Source organism: Barbus barbus (genome assembly GCF_936440315.1).
Source record: "Barbus barbus genome assembly, chromosome: 8".
NCBI classification, from domain to species: Eukaryota; Metazoa; Chordata; class Actinopteri; order Cypriniformes; family Cyprinidae; genus Barbus; species Barbus barbus.
The window spans coordinates 33,593,267-33,620,614 of NC_136736.1; the positions used below are offsets into that span (position 1 = coordinate 33,593,267).

Below are 27,348 nucleotides of genomic sequence, written 5' to 3' on the forward strand. Positions count from 1 at the left end.
AAAACCAAGTAACTACATAGTTTTGTTAATTACAAAATGCAATGCGTCTAAAAATACCTGCAGGTGGTGATGGTTCATGCGATTCAACGGAGATTTAATCCATTTAATTTAATCTCTGGCTACATGCAAAGTCAAACTCATTTTGAAATCACGATATACAATCAACCGCATAATTAGAAATATTTAATGTTTATAAATGACTTACGGCACAGGTTTATTAACATTTTTACATTACAACTCTAGTGAGAACGCAGTTTTCCCAGATGAATGTAAACTCACTGCATATGCAATATTTCACAGTCTTTACTGGTAAATTAAAATCCTTTTCAAAACTACCGGTAAATTTGTTCTGGCAATCATATAGTTCTTATGGAGATGACGTGATTATTTTGAGCCGTTTACAAAGCTCTGCTTCTTTTTTAAATAGCTTTATGTAAATATGGTGACATCTTAGACCATTGCGCCTCGCAGCTTTTGTGTGATAAAAGCTCCCAGTCAACTTTATTTGTAGTTACTGCTGTAAAACCATAAAAAAAAAAAAAATGTAAACAGCTTCCATAATGTTCGTTTCTGCTTTCTGTAGCCTCATTAACAACGGTTAACTGCTGAATCAAAGGTTTACTAGTTCAGAATCAGAACGTAACATTTAAATTTGGACCAAAAAAAAAATAATAATAATATATATATAAAATTCTACTGGACTCCACAGATCCTCATATTGAGAGCATGCAGATCACAATGAAACGCTGACAAAGTTCATCATGTCTTGCAGCTTTAATACTGAAAGTGAGAGATTGCATATCATACAAATGTTCCATGGACATGTGACAACTCGTAAGCCAACCGGCCTCAGATTTGCGCATTTCCTTCATAATATCAGAAGCCCGAACCCAGAGTCCCGGTTTTCCAATGTAGTTTATTTCATTGCATGGATTAAGTGAGCCAATGACAGAATGTTAGCCATAACAGACATCATCAGCGAAGGTGGAGCAAACCGATGCCCGTTTCTCCCAAAACATCAGCACCGGCGTCGAAGAGAAAACAAAAACCTAAAAGAAACTCAAAGACAAAAAGCCAACGACATGACCGCTGCATCATCGCTCTACAGCATTCGAGCTCAACCAACACAAGTCCGTTCAGTCCGATCCGTCGGAGAAGAGTCGGACCGAGCCCTAAATCAGTGTCGGCAAGGATCGACAGACACACGAGTTGACAAAATAACTAGAACTGATCTCGGAAGGGAGAAAAGCACAAGTTCTACACCAGAAATTCTTAAAGATCTACGATGGATGACGGTTAGTTTAATTTCAAACCCCTAAACCCCCCCCTACGTCCACTCAAGATGAGGGTTTCTGAAGCCGTTGGCCCTTGAAACAAACACGCACTCGCCGGCCCCTCGGCCCTGTTGTTGAAGACTTCGAGAGATCGGGTCCAGACGGCTCAGAGGCCCAACACAAACTCAAGTCACATGACAGTTCTTTAGTCGAAATGGGGAAAGGGCCAAAAATCTAGATGTGGATTTCCAGGTGCAAAGTTTTTAATCCTCAATCGATGGGCTGTTTTACAGGGTTAAGGCTTCGCTCGTTCACTCAGGCCGTGTTCAGGAGGTCCTGGATGGCCTTCTGCTGCGTCTCGTTGAGCGCCGATACACACTGCGTCCAGAGTCCTCCAGAAACCTGGAGAGAAAAACACAGCGCAGTCAGACAGGAGACATGGAAATGCATGCAAATTCTGCACGGGTCAACCTGCAAGCAAAAATTTTACTTTGTGTTGGAAAAAAAATAAGTGCCAGTGCTCTTAAATGGTCTAAAAATGGACTTAACTGTACACTGAAAATACATTTTAAAGTATATTTAGAAAACATTTGCAAAATCTTTAAAGAATAAACCATCGAACATGTATACACGTATAGCAAAGATAAATATTTAAAAGCATAAATATATCATTTAGAATATTTACATATGAAGGGTTTATTTGCAAAAACATAACACTATTTCAAAAATCTCTTTTTTTAAATCACCAAGTTACATTACTTAGCTGTTTCTTTTTTACCTAATCAGAATAACTCTGTGCAATGAATTACAATTAATCTCAATGAAAAAACATGACACTTGAATTTTTTTAAAAACGGAGTTCTGTTTTTGCAAATTAACTTCATACATAATGAACATACACATAAAATTTCTATTTTACTAGATCTTTACACTATATACACATCAACATACCAAATACAAATATTTAACTACATGACTAGACAACTGAAATTAAATTAAAGCAAAAATACATACAATATTTAAATGCATAAATCTGAATATGATACCAATTTTCACACACACATATACATATATATATGCGCGCTATATGAAAATTATACTGTACATGACTAGGGTGACATTAAATATTTTTAAATCACAATTTGCAATATTTGGATTTACACATTGAATATTTGTATCTTACAAGATGTTAAAGAACAAGGATAAACAATTTGATGTTTACAGGCACCGATATAACAATTAGAAATATCTACATGAATTGAAAACAAATGCTATGCTAGGATTTCTGAATGCTAAAACTACGTTAACATGCATAAATCAGCCCTTTGATGTTCAATTTATATTTGATACACATGCATTTTTATATTGCAAATCATTAAGGCATGTCTGCCATTTTTAAATCTAAAAGCACCATATATATAACAAATACAAACAGTAATATTCAAGTTACTTATGCATTTATACATTAAAAAATGGGGAAAAGGGGAATAAATTAAACTTACTTGTACTTGACGAATAACGCTAGCCAATCGTTTGCTGCAACCGTCTTCACCTTTAATCGATTCACTCACAACACCATCAGCGATTATGATGAAAATCTTGGGAAGGTTTGTATTATCAGGTCCAAGAACGATGGGATTGTTACTGTAGGAGGAAACAAACATTAAACTCAAATCTGCATCCAAGGCTCCCAGAGTTCACTTCAGCTGACAGACACGCACCTTTCGATGAGGTCACAGAGATAGTTGAATGTGTGGACAGCTTCCTCCTTATCCTCGTTGAGTGGCAGCCAGGAGAGCCAATGAGGGAGGATCTCGTTGACGTTGACGCACTCTGGGCGGTACTTCATGACTTTGGCCACAGCAGAGATGCAGTTCTCCGTGGCGTTGACGTTCTCTTTAACTCTGGACTCTGGAGACTGGATCACACCCACAAGCAGCGGGACGGCCTCTGGAAGAACAATCACAATGTGCATGAATATAATATGAGGTAGGGACCTATGATTTCCATGAAGCAGAAAACAATCCCAGAATATACTAATTGACAACAATAATGCAGAATGTCAAATATTGGAGGAATAAATCAAGTGCAAAAATACTGCATAAATTCAGAAAAGTTGATTGATTAAAATCATGAAAGTGCAAATAAAACAATTTTAATTTTGTGTGGGAAATTAATCGTTTAGATTAATCGAAAAATTAAAATTTTTTTTTTTTTAAAAAGTCGTTAGTGGCAGCCCTACTGGAAAGCATAGAGGACGTCCCACCTGTGAAAGCAGGCCTGTAGCTGTCTCCTCCAAATTGAGCCATGACTCCGACGCCATACGCGGCCGCCTGTCGCACCTCCGGGCTGGTGTCACATAGCGCCTGCATCATGGGCCGCAGGAAGTACTCGGCGTATTTGAAGGAAGAAGGGCTGCAGTGTTCAATGACGTCATCGAATATGCACAGACCCCACTGTCTGTCCGCCCAGGGTCTGTGAGGACACTGTCAGAGACACAACACCATAAACACTATAACCTGTTAAGAGTCATTCTACAGAAATGTCCATGGTATGGCAAGACGTCTTAATGTGCATCTCTTTTTCTAACATTTAAACTGGTTAACATTAGATTACATTGACTTTGAATACACAAATGACAGCTTAATGATTTTTTTGATCATCTCTTTTGTGCATTTACCCACGAGGAAGGTGACAATGCATTTTATAAAATGGCTGCTGCAAGGTATCAAACCGCAGGTCAATCAATCATGGTATAAGTGGTTTCATTCATTTGTATTCTTGTTTTTTTACAATTCCCTAACAATAAAGCAGGTCATACCAGTGAGTTCAGCTAAAAGCTTCTTATGAAATCATGACAAGTGAGACTGTCTGATAACTGAAGAGACCGTTGGACTTATCGGTCTTTCCATAGATGCGTGTAGATGCCCTACACGACCGTTCCAGATACGTTAACACGTCCACCATCCTGGAACGTCAACTTGACGTCATTCACCATAATAAAATCAATGAATATTCAAAGATATACAAGCGTATAACTTGCTGTTGTAAACGCACACAGTAAATGCGCTCAAAGGATCGCAGACCGTTCCAAAAATGGTGGATGGCTTGCTTAACCATCACTGAGGCATCTACACATATACATCTATGCTTTTTCCATAGATCATAGAGGAAACAGGAAGTCAAGTGATGTCAGCGTGATTTTTATTTCAAATTAATTTGTTAAACCCAAACACCAGTGACAACTCCAGGGTCCACTACTTTCATTATATATTTTATAGTGCCGTCAAATGATTAATTGCAAATAATCGCATCCAAAATAAGTGTTTACATATGTAATGTGTGCTGCGTATATTTACTTACTTTACTTACTTTTGTCATTTAGCAGACGCTTTTGTCCAAAGCGACTTACAAATAAGAAGTAACTAAAACTAAAAAGTTACAACTCTATAAATACTATCTACCCACATATTTAAGAAAAAGAAATTAAATAAAATATTTATGTATATGCAAATATATTTGTGATAAATATTCCACATTGATGGCTCAAGGAGGTGTAACTATTTTAAAATTGAAACAATGTGTTATTTGAACAAAGAAATTGTAACCCTAAAGTGTTCAAGTGTAATATTTCTGTAAAGGCTAGGAACAGAAAAACAGATTTCCATAGAATGACCCTTAAAAACCCAGCTTATCGGGAGAAGTGAGGACTTACGATCAGATTGACGATGAGCTGCAGCAGCTGCTCGAACCACGGGAGAACCTTCTCTCTGTAGCTGCTGAAGATGGAGTGCAGGACGTCTGACACCTTGGTCAGGATGTAGACGTCGTTGTCATCCTAAACATACAGATCAAGAGCAGCTTCATTAGTGATCCAAACCAATGAACCTTGGAAGAAACACGTTAGATGAGCTGCACACCTCGTCTTGTAGCGTCTCCTCAACCTGCTCGTCATAGTCTTCATCTTGTCGTTTGGCTGCAGAGAACAATTAGACAATTAGTAAAACTTCACAAACCTGTATGACTTTCCATATGAAAATCTACAACGTCTCCTATTAGGTCTTAAAGACTGTAATTGGCTGAAAATGGCATTCCATTAGCCAATCAAAATCTTTAATCCTTTAATTTTCTGAAAATTCTCAAATAATTACAGCATATAGTAAATTATCTTTTTGCCAGCTGTCAATATTCAGAGGTTGTATCGTACAATTGTGCAAGTTTCATGATCAATTAATTAGACATGCGTTTTGATTACCAAAAAATATTCAATTAACCATTAAAAATTAATCCAGAAAAAATAAACTAGGTGGAAAATTATGAAAAAAAAATAAATAAATAAGCAGAGACTGATTACATTTAAATCTAATCATTAAAACAGAATCCAGAAAAAAAAAACTGGAGATTTGTTCAGTAAGATCCGTTTTTGAAAAATGAAAAGGATGCACTAAATTGATATTAAAAAAAAAAAAAAAAAAAAAAAAAAAAAAAAAAAACCACGTTGAAAAATATTTAATCACTGTTCTTTTGAACTCTATAAATCAAAAGAATCTTGAAAAATAAGTGTTTCAACAAATCTTCGGCGGCACAATAGTTTAACATTAATAATCAGAAATGTTTCTCGAGCAGTAAATCAGTATATTAGAATGATTTCTGAAGATCATGTGACACTGAAGACTGGAGTAATGATGCTGAAAATACAGCTTTGATCATAGAAATAAATTGTGAGACCCTGGAGCACAAAACCAGTCTTAAGGCGCTGTGGTATATTTGTAGCAATTGATCGTTTTCATTTCCTCAAAGCATTGCTCCACTGACCGCCAGCTATTTTTACACAGATTGCATCAAGTAACAATGTAGTAAAACGCAGATAGGCCTATTAAAAGGCGAGATTCAGTGGACACCTTATTGATGATTTTGTACAGGTAAGATGAAGCCAGAATTAAAAACGCAGTGTGCAAAGTGTCACATTAAACGGCTTCCCGTAGAAAACCATTAGAAGGAAAACACTGAGCCGTTAAGTGGATTGCGTTCATATTCCAGCCTCATCTGCTTGGCCTGCGTAAACTATGCATCATTAATGTGGCGTTTACTGAATTTTAATATTACAGTTTTAAATATATTACAGCACTTTAAGCGTTTTGTCGCATTGTTTATGATTGAAATATTACTGCGGGTGCTTAGTATGGATTGCAAATGGCCAAAACTTGCATTTTGTTCAGAAATACCTGTGTTTTATTCTTTTGAGAGGCGATCTAAATATTTGCGGCTGGGAAACATGAAAAATTGAAACTTGTGCAGCAGTTCTATGGATGTTTTGCCCTCCAAGTCTTCGAGACGGTTACGTGACTGAAAACGGTCAATCGTCAAAAATACATTGTATGGGTCAAAATTATGGATTTTTCTTTCATGCCAAAAATCATTAGGACATTATGTAAAGTTCATCTTCCAGGAAAATATTGTAAATTTCCTACCGTAAATATTACTAATCAAATTAAGTTGATATGCATTAATAAGAACTTCATTTGGACAACTTTAAAGGCAATTTTCTCAATATTTTGATTTTTTGCACCCTCAGATTCCAGATTTTCAAATAGTTGTATCTGGGCTAAATATGATCCTATCATAAACCATACAACAATGCAAAGCTTATTTATTCAGCTTTCAGATGTATAAATCTCAATTTAAAAACAATTGACACTTAAGACTGGTTTTGTGGTCCAGGGTCACATTCAAATAGAAAACAGCCCTTTTAAATTTTAATTTCACAATTGTTACTGCATTTTTGTTCAAATAAACAGCCCGTGTGCGACTCACCTTGTCTGACCTCCTGGTTTTTAAAGTGCTCCTCCAGTTTTACTTTCAAAATGCCTCCCAGCTCCTCGAAGTGCTCGTTGTTCAGGCATCCGTCTCCCATCAGCTCGATGCACTAATGAGTGAAGACATTGACTTATACACAGACAGCTTGTAACTCGTACAGCGAACTGCAGAATGAACATGAATTACCTTGGCAAACGAGTGCATGATTTCTGACAGCACGTCTGAGTCGGGTTCGGTGCCGATGGATTTGATGAGCGCGTCACACATGAAGAGCCACATCTGCGTGAGGTATTCTGGGCCTCGGACGCGAGCACACTCCAGCAGGAGAGGCATGGACTCGGCCGCCGCCACACGCACACGTCAAACACACGTTAAGGATGCTAACAGAGTCTCAGGTGCATGAACGAGTTTAAAAAACTGAGAACCATCAGGGTTATTGCAGTTAACTTCCCAAAAAAAATAAAAAATAAAAAAGTCATCACTTGGGTGGTGGGCCTGTAGGACTGGGCGGGGGAGTTGCAAAACAAATGAAAGTTAGTTTAAGTTAGTGTACTGAAATGACTAAACAGCTAGACATACATCAAGAATCGGCTAACACCACATCTCTTCCATCTTTATTTGACCCTGTAACTAACTCTATTCTAATTCTACTCGTAAAAAAATAAAACTAGCTTTTCTAATCTTTTTGTATTCTATCAGTTCTCTTCATTTATTATACAATTAACAAACAAAAGGCCTCTAACACTAGCTTGCTCTATTCTTTTTCCATTCAATCGGTTTTCATTTATTAATTCAAAAAAACCTTGCTACGTGTACTATGTTAAGCTAACTGAGAGTTACAGCACTCGCATATTGCTCTTGATTTTGATTGCTTTCATTTCAAGTTGCTTTGAATAAAAGCGGCTGCTAAATGACTGAATGTACATAAACAATTTGTAATTAAGAAACTGGAAATGTGTATTTTTACATTTCTGAAAGTGAATCAGGTGTAAAGTCATGCATTTCTTATTTGCGACTGCTAAACTGCATGCTACAGTCAAAATAAATAATTCAAGTTCTAATTTTATTTTAGTTTGTTATTTTAGTACTTAAAGTTAAACTAATAGAAAATGAGAAATGCAAGTGAACTGATAAAATAAAATCGTTTTAACTACATAGACAAGAACTATATAGACAAAAAAAACTAAATTACAAACGCATTTACAAAAAACTAAGTCATTAAATTGACAAACTAATTAATTTTTAATTTTATTGCTAAGTTCGTAATTGTGCATGTCTTTTTTAAATCTAGTTCTCAATTTTATTGCAGTTTAATAAAAGTTAGAGTTAAATGCTAATAAACCTGTCCTGCACTCTAGATGTCAACATTAGAGAAAACTAATTCAGAGCATTACCCTGCAAGATACACAGAAGATGAGCAGTTCTAATCTAATGAAGGATATCATCATGGAAGTAGAACTTCAGCAGAGGAACCATCAGCTTGACCACTTGCTCTGTGTACTCGACGAACCCTTCCTTCAGCTCTTTAGCATAGCACACCTGAGGAAACAGACAAAATTATATCCTCCAAGTAATTCAAGAGAAACCCTTTTACTGCAACATGCCAGTAATTTGGTTAGTTGCAGGACCCAAAATTTAAAACATTTATAGCCATGCAATTGCATTTTTTCCCATGCATCATTTGATTAAAATGCATGCATTTAGACCCATTTATAAACCATTTAGTGCATTATTTAAATTAATTTTGAATAAGGAAATGTAGTGGTTGTTACATTTCCAGACTCTTTGGAAAACACCTGCCAAAAGCATCGATGTGTTCCTCAAAAGCTCATTTGGTGACTCTTTAAAGTTAGACAGTAAGGGTTCATTTGGGACACTGGTTCTCTGCAGGCCTGGATGGATTGTCTACTCACCAGCATCTGACACGCAGTTGCTTTCTCCTCCAGGCCTGCCGTCTTTATGCCAAAACTCTGCTGGTCTCCGAGATTCACAAACTCCCAACCATCATCTTCAGACATGTTCTCCATGTCCTGAGCTGTACGAGTCAAAAACCGTTAGACTCACACTTAGCCAAACGCTACTAATCTTAATTATTAAAACATCAAGCATGAATAAACATTCTGGATTCAATGCTATTATCCATTATAAAAGATTACAAATTTACAACCACCAAAAGCAACAGTCATCTTAATTTAAATAAATCAGTATTTACTTCACCCAATAATAATAATAATAATAACAACATTTTAATAGTAATTATATACATTTTACAATTAGAATTAATTTATAACTAATAATAATAGACTAAAACAGTTGTACATTTTAAAATAAATGTAAAAAAAACTAGCAATAATAAAATTGTAATAGATTTATATAAATTACAACTACTGTTGTCATTTGTTACCAATTACTACAGTAGTTGTAAATTATAAAAATAGAAATATTGATTTTAAAGCATAGCGTTATATTATAGTTGGTCTTTGAATTTACAGCTACTGTAGTAATGACTAAATCAATTTTATAACCATAGATATTATTATTAATAATAAAAAAACATTCATTACAATAACATTAAGTGGAAGTCTGAATTAGGGATGTAACGATTACCGGTTTGACGATAAATCATGATAAAATTCCCCACGGCTAGTATTACCGTTTCATATTTTAATCATTAAAATCGTATTCGATTACCGCGATTTGAACTGATTTATGCTGGACAGTATTTATCCTGTTTTCAGTAACAGTGTCACGTGCGCACAGCAGCAGAGGAGTTTCGTTTTGAGTGAAAATAGGGCGTTTTAAAAGATTACTGAGGGAATTATACAAGTGAATGAATAAATTAATTATATGAATGTACCTCTGAAGGTTCTGACTGTCTTCTGAAACGATTCGATGGCATTGTTTTCATCTTTGCTCCATGTAATACCTAAAGAAGTGCTCTTAATCGCAATACTGCTGTGTTACTGGAAACAGCTGTTATTCAGCTTTTCAATATAAAGCGCCACCTGCTGTCAGAGAGACACTTATATTTACATTCAGCCTGAGAGCAGTTTCTGTCTGGCCAAAAACAGACCGAATTTGCATGCCCTGCTGTAAATTGACCGACTGATGAACAACAAGCTCATGGATTCTACACATTTAAACAATTCAGATAAGCCATCTAGAATTATTTATGGAGCAGATAAAATGCATATTTATTAATCAATTGTCATTTTGACTTAACCCTTTTCTTTATTTAAAAGGCTAAAATGTGAAGTTTTCCTTATGAAACCTTTTCAAAGCTTTATTGGAACATTTACATTAGATTTGAACACTATTAAACTGTTCTCAGTCAAGTTGTCATTTAAAATCCCAGCATCATTGCTAATGTTATTGTTTTAGTGATTGTTTGTGGATTTTTAAATATAAAACTTGATGTATTAGTGAACATCTCCAGCACATTTTAACAATACCGTGATAATTTGTCACTATAATCCTGATAAGAAATTCATACCTTTACATCCCTTGTCTGAATAAAAATGCACAATATTTCTCTCGCACAGATGTTTTTAACCATAAGAGTGTCTATGATGCCTAAAAACACAGCTCACTTACTATCAAGCAGGGCCACTTCAGGTTTGATGGAGGCCGTCTTCATCAGCGGGCCCATCACCACCGGCAGGTACTGCTGGAACTCCTTGCCCAGGATCTTACACATGCGCGCCCAGGCCGAGATCATGTAGGAGATCTGCAGGAAAAAGACAGCAGCTCAAACATACAAGAGAAAGACCAATATTGAAATCAGATTACTTGACGTGCTCGGCTGGTGTTTGCTGACCTGTGGATCATCGTCCTCCAGATCATTGAAATCAGTCTGTGTCTTCAGAAGGAGCTGCATCACAGCTGAAGCATCCGGCATGAACTACAAAAGAAGGTAAAAGGGTTGGATACAAATCAGGCGTTTACGCAACCAAACACGTTCAGGTGCATTTTTTTTTTTTTACACTTAAGAGCAAGTAGTTGGCACAAGCAAAATGATTTAATGGGATGTATTCATTTGTCAAGGTTTAAATAAAATGACATTCATTCAATTTTATGTTACTCAATTTATCTAAGTGTAAATAATAAAATGGACCAAGTTTAAAAAAAATAATAAATTAACTGATCTCCAATACTTCCATTCAAAAGAGTAGTTGGCACAAGCATGTTGACTGACAAGTGAATGAATCACATTTAATGTTTAGATAAAGGAATCGAAATTATTTTGATCTCTTTTTGATTCAATATATTCTACTTTAAAAATTTAAATCAAGAAAAATCTAGAAAGATTCAAATAGAAACAAATAACTAAAATAAATTTGATTAAATAATTGTTTAAAATTAAATCAACATGTACATAGAAGGTCCCATATTGTACACCTTTCTGGAGTTTTATTTTACGTTTTGATGTCCTTAAGAGAAAAAAAAAAAAAAAAAAAAAAATAAAATTTAGTATAAGTACCAAAACCCATCTTTTTTTTTTTTTACAGATGTGGTAGCTTTCTCATGAGCTCTGATAAAAACAGGTCGATTTGGCCCATCTAATTAATATTCATGAGCCTATCTTCTGATTGGCCTGTTGTTTTACATTTATGCATTTAGCAGACGCTTTTATCCAAAGCTACTTACATTGCATTCAAGTTACAGCTCTTGCTTTCCCTGGGAATCAAACCCATGACCTTGGCGTTGCTAGCGCCATGCTCTACTATTTGAGCTACAGGAAAGCCTGTTTTCTGAGTGATGCAGCGCTAGGCCAACCACAGGTAACTAGGGTCATGTAGGACCGACGTTTCAATTATTTCACCGCGCTAAGCTGTAAGCAAAACAAAGAAAATTGCCCTGGAATAATATTGTAGCAGTAAAAATAGTTGCCTGCTGAAATTGAAATGCATTTACATCATCATCATGACTAAATAGACAGTGAGTTTGTCTTTACTATACATGTTAGCTGTGATCCACCTCATAGTAACAGGCCTGTCTGATCGTCCATCCTTTGAGTGAAGAGAGTAACGTTACAGGTCGCCGATCTGGTTTCGGCCATTAAAGTGAACCTTTTTCGACATGTTTCTGTGTTGTTGTTGCTCAGCAATGGCATGGACGCGATGCTGTCTGTGGGTTTGGCAAAAGGACGGAAGGCGGTGCTCGGGATGGTGACTGAAGGCGGTGACTGAGTTGTTCGGACGTCACATTTTTACAGAAGTCACAGCGGCTCGTGAAAAAACTGCAAGTTTATGCAGGCTGTGTGCACTTTACAGTGGACTGACTCTTTTGAAACTTATATGGTAGTTGCATAGCCCCTAGATCTCTGTTATAATGAAAAAAGCCAGGAAATTTCAGTTTTGACAATATGGGACCTTAAAATCAAGAAAACTAAAAATTACAAGAAAAAAAAGTTATGATCCATCTCCCTTAATACACACCTTCTCTTTGCCCACAGCCAGGCCGATGAGGCTGATGCACTCGATGGTCTTTCCTCGGAGCAGGCGAAGCTCCTTCTGAACGGCGTTCTCCACGATGTGTTTGAGAGAGGGCATGAACAGATCATAGTACGGCACAAACTTATCCTCGGCTGTATCAGCCACTGAGGCAATGGACGTCACAACCTGCTCCAGAACCAGTTTAGTGCCTTTCTGGATGAGCTGGAAGAATCAAAGCCAACATTAAAGCACCGACTCACCGCCATAAACCAGACAAACATGAGAAGTCTCCAACACTCTCACTCATATGTGATCACACAACTCCACAGTGTCTGAACAGAGGGTACGTTGAATTTCAATTCAGCAAACTTAAATGAAACTGCATTCATTTCTGAATTGAAGCTGAACAGACCCTAATCCAGATCAAACTACATCTCACCGCGTTAGCTTTGTGCACCTAACGGAAGAGAAAACAGATGGAGAAACTGCAGTTTCCAGTCGCTGAATTAAACTCATTAAAGGAGCAGCTTGGGACACAAAAACCCTTTAACTGATTTAATAAACGAGAGAAGCGGGATGGGACGCACCTCCTGGAGCTTGGCCACCATGATGACGTGCAGGTGCTGGACGAGGCTGTCCAGATAAGGGATGAGCAGGGTTTTGGGGCAGTCCTCGGTGAAGTTAATGAGCGCAGCGGCGGCGTGGGCCTGGACGCGAGGGTTCGACTGATCCTCCATGGTCTGCAAGAGCGCCGAGATCACCTACACATAAACAGAGCAATGAGGAATACTCAGACAATCATGCTTTAAGAGGATAGTTCACCCAGACAGGGCTGGCACCTGCATGTCATTTTTCTGAAGCCAGTTGCAAAAATAATTTCAATGTATTCATTAAAAAGGAACATCCTGGGTTCAATACAGCAATTCATAATTATATTAATCAAAAACAAAAAGGCAGTTAATTTTATTAAAAGAATCTCACTATATTACTACTATTGTTATTAAATTATAGATTATATTTATAGTATTTTAAATAATCTGTTGTTTATTACCATTACAACTATAAAATAGATTAATTAACTTATTGTAAATTACTAGATTTTAGAACCACTAAAACAAAATCAAATCATAGTCACTATTATTGTTAATTAATAACATTGATTTAAATTACTACAACTTAGTTTTTTATTAGTAATTAAAAGTAGTTTCATGCTTTAATTCTATATAAGTCAATTTTATTTTTACAGTAGTTGCAATTTTATCACCACAGCAATATTTAAAATCACTAGTACTTCTAATAATAATAATAGTTGTAACTTACATTAATCAACTATTTAATAACCAATAATAATAAACTAGAGGTCGACCGATATTGGTTTTTGGACAGCTGATGCTGGATAGCATCTTGGATAGCAGGGTGGCCAATGGCTGATATCAAGACCAAGTATTTTTCACAATTAAATATTTAATACAAATATAATTAAAAAGGAAGTAAACACTAACCAACAGAGCACTCAGCATTCTGGGATGTTTGTGTGCATTGGGAATCAGATTTAGTCAAATAAAGCCAAGGTAACACTTATTTTACATACAGCACACAGTGGAAATGACATGAATATGGCAGTGGGCAAAAGCATAAAGCGCAGCATAATTTGAAATCATGAGTTTAAAGTCTGTCGATCGCATGACTCTAGTGAAGATGAACTCTCCTCCTGTCTGCATTCAATCCCGACCGTCACAGAAAACACGAGATCATGCAGCATACAAATGCTTAAAGATCTCACAGCTGGATTTGACCAATCTGCAAGGTTTGTGAAATTAAATGTTCATTAGTCATTCAAAGATTTGTTTAAATTGCATAAATGCGCATTTGCTGAAGGCAAACGGTAGTACTATAACGTCTGCCTGTCTATTAATATAAAAGTAATCGTTATAATGCTTTGTATTCAATTGTTTAACAGCTCTGATTATTAGACAGACTTTTATCTGTATTAGACAGAACGGTTAACGACGACAGCGAACAAAGGAGAATGTGAGCACTGTGTGCTCAGGCGCTGCCGTTCTCAGCACCGTCAAAATAAAAGTCCCGCCTCGAACACGTTGGCCGATGACGATATTTGAAAAATACCAGATATTGGCTGATATATCGGCCTTGGCGACCACTAGTTATCAAAGCTAAATGTATTACGCATGTTGCACTGAAATATTTATAAAAAAGCACTGAAAAAAAAAAAAAAAAAAAATGCACAATTTCACTCCCTATGCAATACACGTTTATCAAGACTTGTGAAAAACTGTTCTGTTAAAGCAATCAAAATACTTCAGAAGATTCTGAACAGGGCTCAACTTCTACTGCTTTTCTTTATTATTTTGGAGTAACAAAAATAGTTTGGAATTTACAAAAAAACCAGCAATACCTTGTCGTGGAACTTCTTCTGGAAGGTGGGGGCGAAGTCTGTGGCCATCTGTCCGATTGCGTTGCAGGCGGCGTAACGAACCCTGGGGTGCTGCAGGGGGTAGGAATGAGGCTCGGTTTAGCGTCTGTACTTGTTAAAACATCAGAAATGAAGTGCTGTGATTTCTCTTACAGGATCCTGACAGAAGAGCAAAACGAAGCTGACGATCTCGCTCAGAATGGCCTCCATCTGCTGGTGACAGCCCTCGCCGATAGCAGAGAGCGCCATCAGACCGGCATGCCTGTACTTCCAATCAGCTGAGGGGAAATAAAACATTAAAATCTCATTTCTATAAATGCAATCCCAATAATAGATCCTGACGCATCTACTCACGGTTCTGCAACATCTGCATGATGTGCTGTTTGATCATGGGAAGGACGATCTTTCCTCCAAGGCCACATGCAATCCTGTCCAGAGCGCTTTCACCCGCAACGGCATTACTGAACACCAGCAGAGAACAGAGAGTCACATTACACTTATAAATGATCCATAATCAGCAACAATGAAGCTCTACTGACAGGCATTTCAAAGAATAAATGCCTGCAATTACAGGGTACATTTCAGACTTAAAGACCAATTATAGAAAATTTAAGGAGTAAAGAACCAATACATCAACTATGTAGACATTTACATGTAAAAATCACTGTATTAGCAACACAGCAAGGTTTGAAAATCTAATTTCCAAGTGTTAGTTTAAGATACTGTTATAGTTAACATTTTGAATGAGCTTTTATTTTAATATCCTCTTCATTTTAATTTCATTGTGTTTTTAGCAGTTTTGGGTCATTTAAATGTCAATAGTTTTATTAATATTTGTTACTTTTACTACAAGTTAAGCTAAATTAGAAATTTTGGCTTGTCAAATAGCTGAAAAAAAAAATAATGTCTATATTTTAAGGTTTATCATTGAATTTTTATTTTACCTTTAAAAAAAAAAGTTGATCTTACAAGTTAAGCTAAACTAGAAATTTTGCCTCGTCAACTAGCTGAAATAAGTCTATTTTTTTACTTTTTCCAAGTAATATTTACGGTTATAGTCTTTTTAAACACTTAATATCTTCATTTTGCATCAAGTAAATGTACCTTGATTTAAAAGGAAGTTCAGATATTTGTATTGGAAGATTTTTTTTTTTGCAGTGCATGTTAAATTTATTGCCATAACTTTTAGCTCCTTTTCAAAACATCAATTTGTACACCGGTCTTAAAATCCACAGAGATCAAATCCTAGCGAGCTGCCGAAACAAACCACTTTTAGCAACTGAAATTACTAGTATGCAAATTACCCAGTGACCATGAATACTTGGATTGGTCAGTTGCAGCTAAACTATGGTTAAATAATTTGCATGAGCAAACAATTGTCTGCCCCCCCCCCCCACCCAAAACAGTATTACTGTACTTTTTATGGTGCAAATATTAAGCTCACCTATCAAAATCATCATCTTCTAGTTCATCAGCCATGGCCCACTCCTCATCCTCCTCCAGATCCACCATCATACTCAACATCTGAGGTACTAAACAATTAAGGGCAAAAATTATTAAACTTGACAGCAGAAAACCTATTTGGAAAGTAATTAGTGTTGGGAGAGTAACTAATTAGCATTGCTATCAGCTTCATTTTTCTGAAGTGTGACAGACCAATTGCTTCTGGACTGCAATAATTTATTTAACATGCATTGATATTTCTGCATTAGCGTTTTGTCAAGTTGCATGATACGGTGCACTTTTTGTAGCTTTAAGTTTGACTTTCATTGGCTCTGACAGTAGTTAGTACTGTAACATACGAAGCGTTAAATGTCTCTTACTGCTCTGAGCAACGATGTTGGTGTGTTTCCTCAGCATTGCAGCAGCGGTTTCAGACAGTGTGACGATGACTTCCAGCGCCAGCTGACGCTGCATGTTTGTAAGGTTGGTGTCTGCACACAACTGCAGTCAAACACATTTTAATCAGATTACAATGACTGTTATTCTGCATTCTCGGTCTATTAAAAGGTCACATGGTTTAAAGGGAGAGTCTTTGTGCGTCATTCTCACTCTGAAAGCAGGACAGGGTTTTATTCTGAGGCTCAACATGCTTACACACCCATGATAACATGTTTCTGCAACCGGGCTGTGGAAGCTGCATGGGAATGGCAACTTCCAAGCATTAAATCGCAGAGATCGATGTGTGCCCGTTTAATAAAACCTCATGGACCAGCACAGACGAGCTGCCTCAAGGAACCACCAGGCACAAGTGAAGAGGTTTATAATGCAAGAGATGCATGCATAAAGTTTGGGATTAGGAAGACATTTAAACTTTATAAAAAAAAAAAAAAAAAAGCCTGCATTTTTAAATCAAAAGTACAGTAAAATTGTGAAATATTGCAAAATACACATTTTCTACATGAATTCATTAAAGCTGTATTTTCAGCATCATTACTCCAATCTTCAGAGTCACATGATCTTCAGAAATCATTCTCATATACTGATTTACTGCTCAAGAAACATTTCTGATTATTATCAATGTTGAATAAAGTTCAACAAATTGCTGCTCAATATTTTTATGGAACCTGTGATACTTTTCAGGATTCTTTGATTAAAGTTAAGAACAATGCTTATTCAAAATTCATTAAAACGTATTGTAAAAGTAAAATAGAAAATCTTTATTTCCACATTAATTTAACATCCTTGCTGAATAATTTATTTTTTTTAAATAAACAAAAACGCACCGTCCCCGAACGTTTGAACAGTAGTACATAGTTACAATAAATAAATCAGCATATTACACATTTCTGAAGGATCATGTGACACTGAAGACTGGAGTAATGATGCTGAAAATACAGCTTTGATCACAGAAATCAATTAGATTTGACAACTCATAGAAAAGTCTTTAAATTGTAATTTCACAATTTTACAGTTTAATCAAATAAATGCAGCCTTTATGAGCACAACTTTTGAGACTTAAATTAAAAATCTTACTGATCCCAAACTTTAGAATGGCTGTGTGTGTGTGTGTGTGTGTGTGTGTGTGTGTATGCATGCACGCACCCAATCAGTCAAGATAAAACAACCAGTTTTCATGTTGGCTCACCTTCAGGCTCAGTTGGAGAGTGGCTTCCAGGTTTGGTCTTAGGTATTTGGGGGCCGTGTCTGCAATCTCCACCAATGCCTTCAGCACAGAGTCGTCACCACAGTAACTGGATTCATTCACCGCCTGATTGGAGAAAGAAAGATTCTTGTACTGTACTATTTTTTTGGCAGGGCTCAACGCTAAGAACTTTCTACAATTGCTCAGATTGCCAAATCTCATCAAACCTCATTGTTTTTGTTGTTTTGACCCATAATTATACATGCTAATTAATAAGGTACCAGTGAAATTTCACAAACACTACTAACTAATATGAAGTTCAAACATTAAAGTCAATAATATAATTTTCAAATGAACAAATAAATTACACAAAAACAGAACAAAGACAAATTAAAGAAACTATTCAGGTACAGAAATTGAATAAAGTGATCAAAAGTAAAAACACTGCTTAGTCTGTATAAATTAAATAAATCAAGCTACAACAGTTATTCAGTTAAGAGCATTTGAGAATACTCGCCAAGATGGCACTCTAACAATTTAGATTGTATTTGCACAAGATGCGAAACAGGACTCAATCTGGATGTGTGGAGCTTTCACTTGAATGGTTTAAAATTGGCAAGACTTCAAAACAAATTATGACTTTATACAAATGATACATTTCTGATTGATTAGTATCTTTAATTTTATGCTCCAGTTTACCTCAGAGCATGAATGCAGACACTAATGAAAATGAACAAGGGTGCATTAAACTCATTAAGCTCAAAGTGTGCAATGGTACCTATACAAGCGTCAATATGCATGCTTTCCTCGGCCCATTCAGTTCTTCAGTGTGAACTTGGCAAAAGGGTATATTCAAAAGCACATAAATTGGGAAATAGTGAGCAGCGAGTCATAAAACATAAGTTACTGAAAGCCCAAATTCAAAAAGAGCTGACAAGTTACTGAGTAAAGGTGTGGTGAGCAGCTCTTCACCTGTAGGATGCCGGGAAGAAGGTCTGAAAAGTGTTTCAGCAAGGCTGTGTTGTTCTCATTGGACAGGACAAAGGAGCCAGCCGCACGGGCAGCCAGGGTTCGAATCTGCAAATGAAAGTAGTTTAAAATCAGCCACTCTGGGAGGTTTATTCTGGTGCAATGTCACAAAACCAACAAGGCGCACAAAAGAAAAAAGCACTTAAAACTAGGGTTGGGTGATGTCTACATTGGCATCGGACGATGTCTGCAGTGAAACATCGTGATGGACGATGACATAGGGGCGGAGTTAGGGGGTGTGCCCGAAGCGTAAATCTGTATTCAGAACGCAAGGAAAACAAATAACGATTGCCAAAGGTTGCCTGTTACAGTACATAAAATTTCACTTACCACAGAGTAAGGAGAGATGACTGAAGCTGATTGCACACTGGACAAGAGCAGCGTTACGCCACGTCACATCTTTAAAATTCAAACACATTTTCTATGAGCGTACGCGCACCGGCGGTGCCATTCGGCATCTGTTCATGGCACCCAGCAACGATTCAAAACAATGTAAAGACGTGGCGCCACCCAACGGTGAGCTTCTCATCCAGTGTGCGACCAGCTTGAGACGATGGCAAATGATTTGCAGATCCCGCTCCATAGTATAAACCGTACGTGCGATCGTGAATTGCGATCGAGCAAAAAGCCGTTTCAGTGCCAGGCATAATAGCAGCTCCATGAAGCCCACAATGTAGGCTATAACTACCCAATAATATAACTGCGAGAGAAATTAGGCTACTGAAATATATATTTTCCACCCATCATGTATTTATTCCCTTTTGGGATCCCGTAGTAGGCATTTCTTTCCGAACACGGTAATGGTATGTGGCGGATTGCAGAATAACAATTCCGGCTCAACATCGTGATGTCTATCAGCCATCGGCAATGGATGATGGCATCGTCTAACGGCCCAACCCTACTTAAAGACTTGTGAAGAGGACGAATCAAAGAATAAAGGAGCTTTAGAAAACCAGTTCTTTGTGCATCACGTTTCATAAAGGGTTCATGAACCCTTTCATCAGGTTTAAAAGACCATATAGCAGGGACAAAAGAGAGAAAAAAATAAATACTTAAATACAAAGAGCAGGTTCAAACTTGCAACCAACCAGTGAGGAAATCAAATATGTCAGATGATTTGTAAGAGTGGGATTATTTAGCCTCATGATTCATAATAATGATTATACAAACCTTAAATAAATTAAACATCTGTTTAAATGACTTCAGTACTTTTATTTTCTTAACTCAAAACAATTGTATGTTAAGAGTTAAAAAAAAAAAAAAAAAAAAAAAAAAAAAAAAATATATATACGTGTGTATATACACACACACACTCTTAAAAACATATGCATTTGTAAATGCACATGTAATACACAGCAACGCAGTAAAATCTTAATTTTTCAAATTACTTTGAAGTGATTTAAAAAACTTCTGGTTATCACATGTGTGACGGGGGAAGCTAACGAGCTTGAGACGCTGACCTGTGGGTTTTCCTGATCCTGCATACACTGAACCAACATGCGCTTGATCACTTCCAGGTAATGCTGCTGCTGATTGCCAAAGATACCTGGGAAGTTCCTGTACGAGGAAGAAACCACAGAGAATTTCACAGCATAAACTAATTGTGAATCAGTTTTGGGTAAGTAGCCAAAACTGTACGCACCAGAAAATGTGCAGCGCTGCTTCCCGGAGGCTGACGTCTTGAGAGTTCACCGAATCAAACAGGAACTTGAGGATCTCTGGCCACTGATTGTTGCCGTCATCATCTTGGGATAAAAACACAAGGCATTAGTTCACATCGACGCCATTTGATTCGGCCGAACCGAAGTACAATCAAAACTCACCGATGAGATTACGAGACAGCTCCGCGGCGATATCGCAGACCTTCTTGCGGATGTTGGAGGAGCATTCGGACTGGATGCCAGCGAGCAGCTCTGTCTTGATGGCCGTCTGCATGTCGATGGCCAGGCTGGGATAGACCTCCTCGAAAGACGAGGACAGCAGGCGCCGCAGCAGCACAGCGGCCATCTGCTTAACCTGTGGAGACACATTTGAGAGCTTTACTGTAGGGACGTGCTTTACAAATAAAGCCACAGGTTCAAATGTGGGACTTAAAGTTGGGAAAAAACAAACAGATTTAGCATTAAAAAGGAAGTTTACAACTGCAGGGTTGAGAAATGACTGCAGCTTCCTGTCCAGGAAGAGACTGTCTAAAATAACTCTAGAGAGCATCTCGGGAGATAATTTCACACAAAAATGATGAATTATGCTGTGCTATATTATGAGAACACTTAACTAGGATAAGAACCGTTTTACAAAGTGAATTGTCACATTAAAAAACCATTAAAACAGAGGGATGCATGAGAACTTTTATAGGTTAACTGTTGCACTCTAGTTTCACACATCTATAAATATCTGAGGTCAGGAGGAGACGGAGACGAGACCGTAGGTGAAGCAAAGGCTTAAATGCATTGAGAGGACAACTAGACAATGGGGCGGCATGTTTCGAGTAACCACATTGTCATTTGGGTGGTTTAAATGGTTAAAAGATGTTCACTGGTGGGCTTTACAAGTTAACAGTTACAGTTTAGAAAGTACTGACAAAGCTGAATTAAAAAAGAAAAATTTCAAAATTTCAAATCAAATTCAGTTTAAGCAGAAAAAACTAAATTGCTAATTGGGAACACACCAAAACTGAAGTTAAAAAAATAAAATAAAAAGGATTGAAATATATAATTGAAGTAAAAATAAAAAATATATAGTACAACTGATCAAGTACGGTAATATTTAAGGCTGCCTTAGTTGACACCACTCCCTCTAAAACAGTGCATATTTAATTAAATCTCAGCCTTTAATTGATTTAAACAATTAAACCTGGAGCCCTACCCAAACTCAACTACAAATTGTGAAAATGTTACCACACTGAGTTTAAAAGAGGTTTACTGAGGGTGAAGCGTGCTGTGAAAGCCTGCCTGCTCTCGTAAGGTCAAATCCTCAACTATCTCAAGCTCTGAACCATCACAGGTTAGTCTGAATACGTTGCGGGTCTCATCTTGAGCAATCGGTTTTTCCAGGAATCGAATTCAACAAGCGTAAACAAGGTCCAGTCTGAAGAACACCAGTGTCTCCACTTACCCTCGCCCACTCACGGTCAGCACAACAGCATTACTTAACTAACAACATCTCAACGACCACGAGACAACAGCTCACCATCTGACCCTGAGAGAGCAGGTATGAGGCATAATGGACGTGTAAACAAAGCACTTTCTGCCATTTAAAGACAGAGTCTAAATGGATGCCTGGAATAAATATTACAGCTGTGATGACAGTAAACCGACTCTCACGTACCTCCTCGGCAGCGGACGCATCACGGATAGCCTGCAGTAAAAATGTGATCTTCGTCTGACCGGGGATGGTGTCATACGCTTCCTACAAGAACAAATGAAGAAGTTAATGAGCATCATCATAGTTTATGCATATAGATGTTTGAAAGACTATAATATAAAGAATCAACAGAAAGGAACACAATACATAAGTGTTTTCTTAAAGGGATAGTTCACCCAAAAATGAAAATCATTTGTCCACCCTCACATTGTTCCACACCTATGAGTTTCTTTCCTCTACTGAAGAAAAAACGACAACCTTTTGAAGAGTGCTGGTAACCAAATAGTTGGCAGTAGCCATTTACTTCCATATGTTTTTTCCTACTATGGAAGTCAATGGCTACCAGCAACTTTTGGGTTACCAACATTCAAAATATCAGAAGAAAAACAAATAAAATAATTCATACATAGGTTTGGAACAACATGAGGGTGAGGAAATTGTATTATTTGCAAAATTTGCATTAGCAACATTAAGCTTAGAAATCTCAAACCAATCTCCATTACTTCTTGATTCACTTCACTAAAAAAAAAAAAAAAAAAAAAAAAAAAAACACCACACTTAAGGCTTGAATACCAGTAGAAATAACTTTTACAAATAACTATGTACTTTTGAGTCACAGAACATTGCTGGTGTGGCACTTTGTGGTTTTTTTATTGACATGATAATTCTTATTTGTATTCAATGACTCTTATTTGATTCCAATTTGTTTGATTAGACTTTAAATATTGAACTTCAAAAGATTAATTTGATTATGACTAGGGAGTTGCAAAAAAGTGAAGTTCCTGCTGAATAAGTTGTGTTTTCCAGTGCATGTCTAAAAATGCGTACATTTACTTGAGATGCAAAGTGATGCAAAAACACCACAACACAAGAACAAATATTTGACAAATCAACTTAATTCAGAGGAAAACATTCATTCCTCAATGGTCAGACATTTGTTCTCATAACTAACCTAATTGTTCAGTTTTTCCAAGACTTCACATTATATTTGCATCTCAAGCAAATTCATCTTGATTTGAGAATGTTTAGACATTCATATTGGAAAACAAAAACACTAACGCATTATTTTTTTGCAATGCATTCATCACTTATTTGTGACTTGCAAAAACCCTGAAAGACTCCTAAACTGCAAATGTTTTTGCACAGAAAACATTACAGCTTTAAAAGCAAAATAGGTTCATTCTGTTCATCCAGAAGGAGGAAAGAGAGCAACTAAGCCTCTTAAGATGTTCATTCTGCATGAGTCAAACAGATTCTTGGAGTCAGTTTACAAGTGACAAATGGACGTGGTTATGAGCAGAATGCCTGGAATGAACGGTGCAATGGGAATGTGTAATCAAAACAAGGAAAATCGCACACCTCAAAGCTTTCAGAAACGTACTAGCAATAATTTCATAGGACTGTCAGACACAAGAGTGGCATCACAGCGGATTTCTGGGGGCCAGTTGGCCCTTGTCACGCCGTGAGCGTCTGAGTCTGTTTCCGCTGAGCATTAGCATGCAGCTGGTCAAGCATTGTCTATGATAAAGGAAAGTGCTGACCGATGGCAGAGATGAGCGATAAGACCTAATGACCCATCCTGATCCACATGAGCTCAGGTTTGAACTCCCCACAGATAAAGAAGCGCCTAACAAAAGACTAGTCTGAACACGTGCCAATAGGGAGCCCAGTTTTGGGGGGAAAATTCTAATTTGCCGGGAAATCTGAGACACTGGTGACCTTCCATGCAAAAGTGGGGTTATAAGAGTGCATTTAATATAACGAGAAACTTAAAAGGTCCATGCGATTGAAAGCATATCCCTGACCCAAATCCAAAGTGTTTCCATGACATGACAGTATGAATGGGCATCTTTTGTGATAAGCTCATCTCATGGCGTGAAGATGGGTATAAAGTTACTGTTTAATGAGTGAAATACAAGACTCGCCACAATAGCGAAGATAAAGGGTTTAAATATGCATCATTCTTCTAAGAAATGTAGTTTGATTATCGTGTTGCTTGTTGAGGGGAGAAAAAAAATCAAGTAAATATGCAAAGAGCAAACAGATTGCGATTGTTTGTGTGGCCAGCGTTCATCACTTTGACTGACAGTTCTCGGAAAATACATGTGACTCGTTTAAAACAGATTTATCGACCCGTTTGAGCAGCTCAAGCCGATCTGAGCGACACAGGAGACGCTGCTCGAATAATAACGCAGAAACGGGATATTAATTCAGGAAAACATCTGATTTATAGGCGTTTTAACCGAGACGGGACACAAAAACGTGTCACACATGTTTGTAATGCTGGTTAGGCCACGCTGATACGCACTCCGATTCGTTCATTTGAGTCGATTCCCTGAAATGATTCGGTCGAACTGAGGGTTTGATTTCGAAATTGCATCTCTTTCATATTACGCCTGCAATACCTGTACCACAGATGTAATAAGATTAATGGGAGTATGCTAAAACGAATTCAGTAACAGTTTGGTTGATATTTCCCTCCCTAATCACGATCTCAAATTAATCCTTACGGTTTAATCTTTAAGTGTAACCAAACATATCGTAATCAAATCATTTAATCCAAAACAAGACAAAAATAATCACAACATACGTCAATCGACAAAATAAAGTTACATACAAAACATAAGTATAGTTAGGAGCCACACGACGAGCCATTGTGTGATGACTCAAAACAGAGTCGGTTCGTTGAAGCGAATCGACTCTCTGAAGTGATTCGGAGCCGCACAGCAGCAGCGCGCGCTTCACACATGTGCTGGGCCAGAGCGAGGCTGAGCGGCCCGCGCTAAACCTGAGAACCGACATTACGCTAGATTTCCCGACATACATCCACACAAAGCGGCCCCGAGCCGACTTCCATACCTCGGATTGCTTCCTGACGGTGTTGTCAGGGCTCATCAGGTTGCTCAGTAAGAGGTAGAACTGCTGCTGCTCCGCCATCGCTGCTGGATTCAGAAAGAGAGACGAGCGAATGAAAGCCGGCAGGGGAAGCGACCTCTGACACCGGACGGAGGGACGTGATTGGCCACCGACGCGCCGTCTCTGCGCCGCTGATTGGCTAACGCTTGTGAATGAGATTAAATGATTGGCTGTCAGTCAAACGACTCTGATATACTTCAGCTGCTGATCATCCCGTTGGCTGCGGAACGCGGGGAAAGTCGAAGTGGGCGGAGTCTAGACGGACGCAATGACGTCTTGCAATATAAGTGCGACCGTAAACGCGGGAAATTATCCTGTGAAAAATGTTAAAGGCGTGTCTATTGTAAAATATTACGATTTTGTATTAGGCGTCGTGTGAATGTTTTTTTTTTATTATTATATATTATATTAATTATATTATATTATTATATTAGTTATAATTAATATAATAATTTATTAATATAATTAATATAATAAGTTAATTAAATATATAAGGGCGTTTCTTCAACTAGGGGCACTTTTAGCCTTGTGAAGTTGAGAATAACAAGTTGTGAAAAAAACTTGTTCAAAAGTCACGTATTTCTCTAGTTTTAAGGTCTGTAAGATATCCACATCTCAATATACAGCTGTTATTTAAATATAGAATAAATTATGCCACTCAAGAATTGTTTAAGATCAGTTTTGCATCTAGTTTTAACAGTTTCTCTACAATGTACAATAATTATACATGTGTCAATGAGATAAATGAACTGCTCTAAGGACCAAATGCTGAACAGTACACCTGTCAGTTTATATTGGTTTGGATAAGAGCTTATTAGAAAATAAATATCTTGAATTTTTATATTAAGTAGAGCATGATCTCATAAATTGTGGATATATTATTAATGTGTGATGATTAATTTTTAAATACTTTTAAAAAATGTGTGGTGGTGGAAATGACAATGAAATGTGTGTGTGTGTGTGTGTGTGTGTGTGTGTGCGCATGTTTATGTGGTTTATGAGGACACAAATTTGTATAATGACATGGGTATAACAGAGGTATTACAATATGAAGGTGGTTTATGAGGACACTGCCTATGTCCCCGTAATTCAAAAGGCTTAAAAAACATACTAAATGGTGTTTTTTTGAAAATCTAAAAATGCACAAAGTCTCCTGTGAGGGCTAAGTTTAGGTGTAGGGTTGGTGTAGGGCAATAGCACACACAGTTTGTTCAGTATAAAAACCATTACGCCTATGGAGAGTCCCCATAAACCACAAAAACCAACGTGTGTGTGTGTGTGTGTGTGTGTGTGTGTGTGTGTGTGTTTGGATAGTGATGTTTTATCATACTTTTAACAAATAAACATGTCTTATCCATCCCTTTGCAATGCAAGTGCTGTACAGAAATGTAAATCCTGAACTTTGGAAATCTGATTATGACTTAAAAAGGCCAAATTTTAAAATAAATAAAAGTAGCTTTAATTGGCCACAAGAGGGCGCGAGAGATTCCCTTTGACAATCTCCAGACACATGCAGAGCCTTCAAAAACTGTTTGTTCTCTTCAATCACACTGAATGTCATTACACTAGAGAACAAAATGTCAAAGTTTCATCTGTTCCAGGAGCTTTTCTTTTCATCTTCTCTTTTCTTCATGATTTTTGAAGTCAGAAACCACAAACAAACACAAGTCACACAATACTGTCTGTCTTCATAGTCAACATTGCATCTATTGTTTTATAATTTCAAACTTATTTTGGTCAAACATTATGCACAAAAAGAGTTACACGATTTGGTATTTGAATATATTTAGGGATCATCAATCAACCCTGGCTCACACAGAAATAGTTGACATGACACAATGTCTGTTTACCCTTGTGCACAAGTAAATTAGTCCTACACCATAAATGTTTATGTTCTAGTATTGTTTATTCATATTTTTATGGCTTCGTTATTTTGTCAACAGCTTTTATTTTCAAGCTCACAGCCTGTGAAGGGATGCATTAAGCTGACTTCTG

At 37.2% G+C, this 27,348-nt stretch overlaps 1 protein-coding gene across 1 annotated transcript; it reads right to left on the minus strand.

Annotated features, from left to right (window-relative positions):
- Positions 1 to 758: 758 nt before the first annotated feature.
- LOC306873373 (importin-5) lies at positions 759 to 25,401 on the minus strand. The gene is made up of 26 exons (XM_079422624.1): positions 25,297 to 25,401; positions 22,402 to 22,482; positions 20,898 to 21,090; positions 20,717 to 20,819; positions 20,535 to 20,631; positions 19,018 to 19,122; positions 18,049 to 18,171; positions 16,784 to 16,904; positions 16,405 to 16,492; positions 15,315 to 15,421; positions 15,114 to 15,238; positions 14,943 to 15,032; positions 13,114 to 13,287; positions 12,530 to 12,748; positions 10,909 to 10,992; positions 10,686 to 10,818; positions 9,005 to 9,126; positions 8,534 to 8,630; positions 7,278 to 7,450; positions 7,089 to 7,200; positions 5,195 to 5,250; positions 4,990 to 5,112; positions 3,541 to 3,760; positions 2,996 to 3,224; positions 2,777 to 2,918; positions 759 to 1,676 (listed from the first exon to the last, which is right to left on the minus strand). Exons 1-26 carry the CDS (start codon positions 25,372 to 25,374, stop codon positions 1,590 to 1,592), a joined length of 3,282 nt encoding a protein of 1,093 aa, XP_079278750.1. The 5' UTR covers positions 25,375 to 25,401; the 3' UTR covers positions 759 to 1,589.
- Positions 25,402 to 27,348: the final 1,947 nt, after the last annotated feature.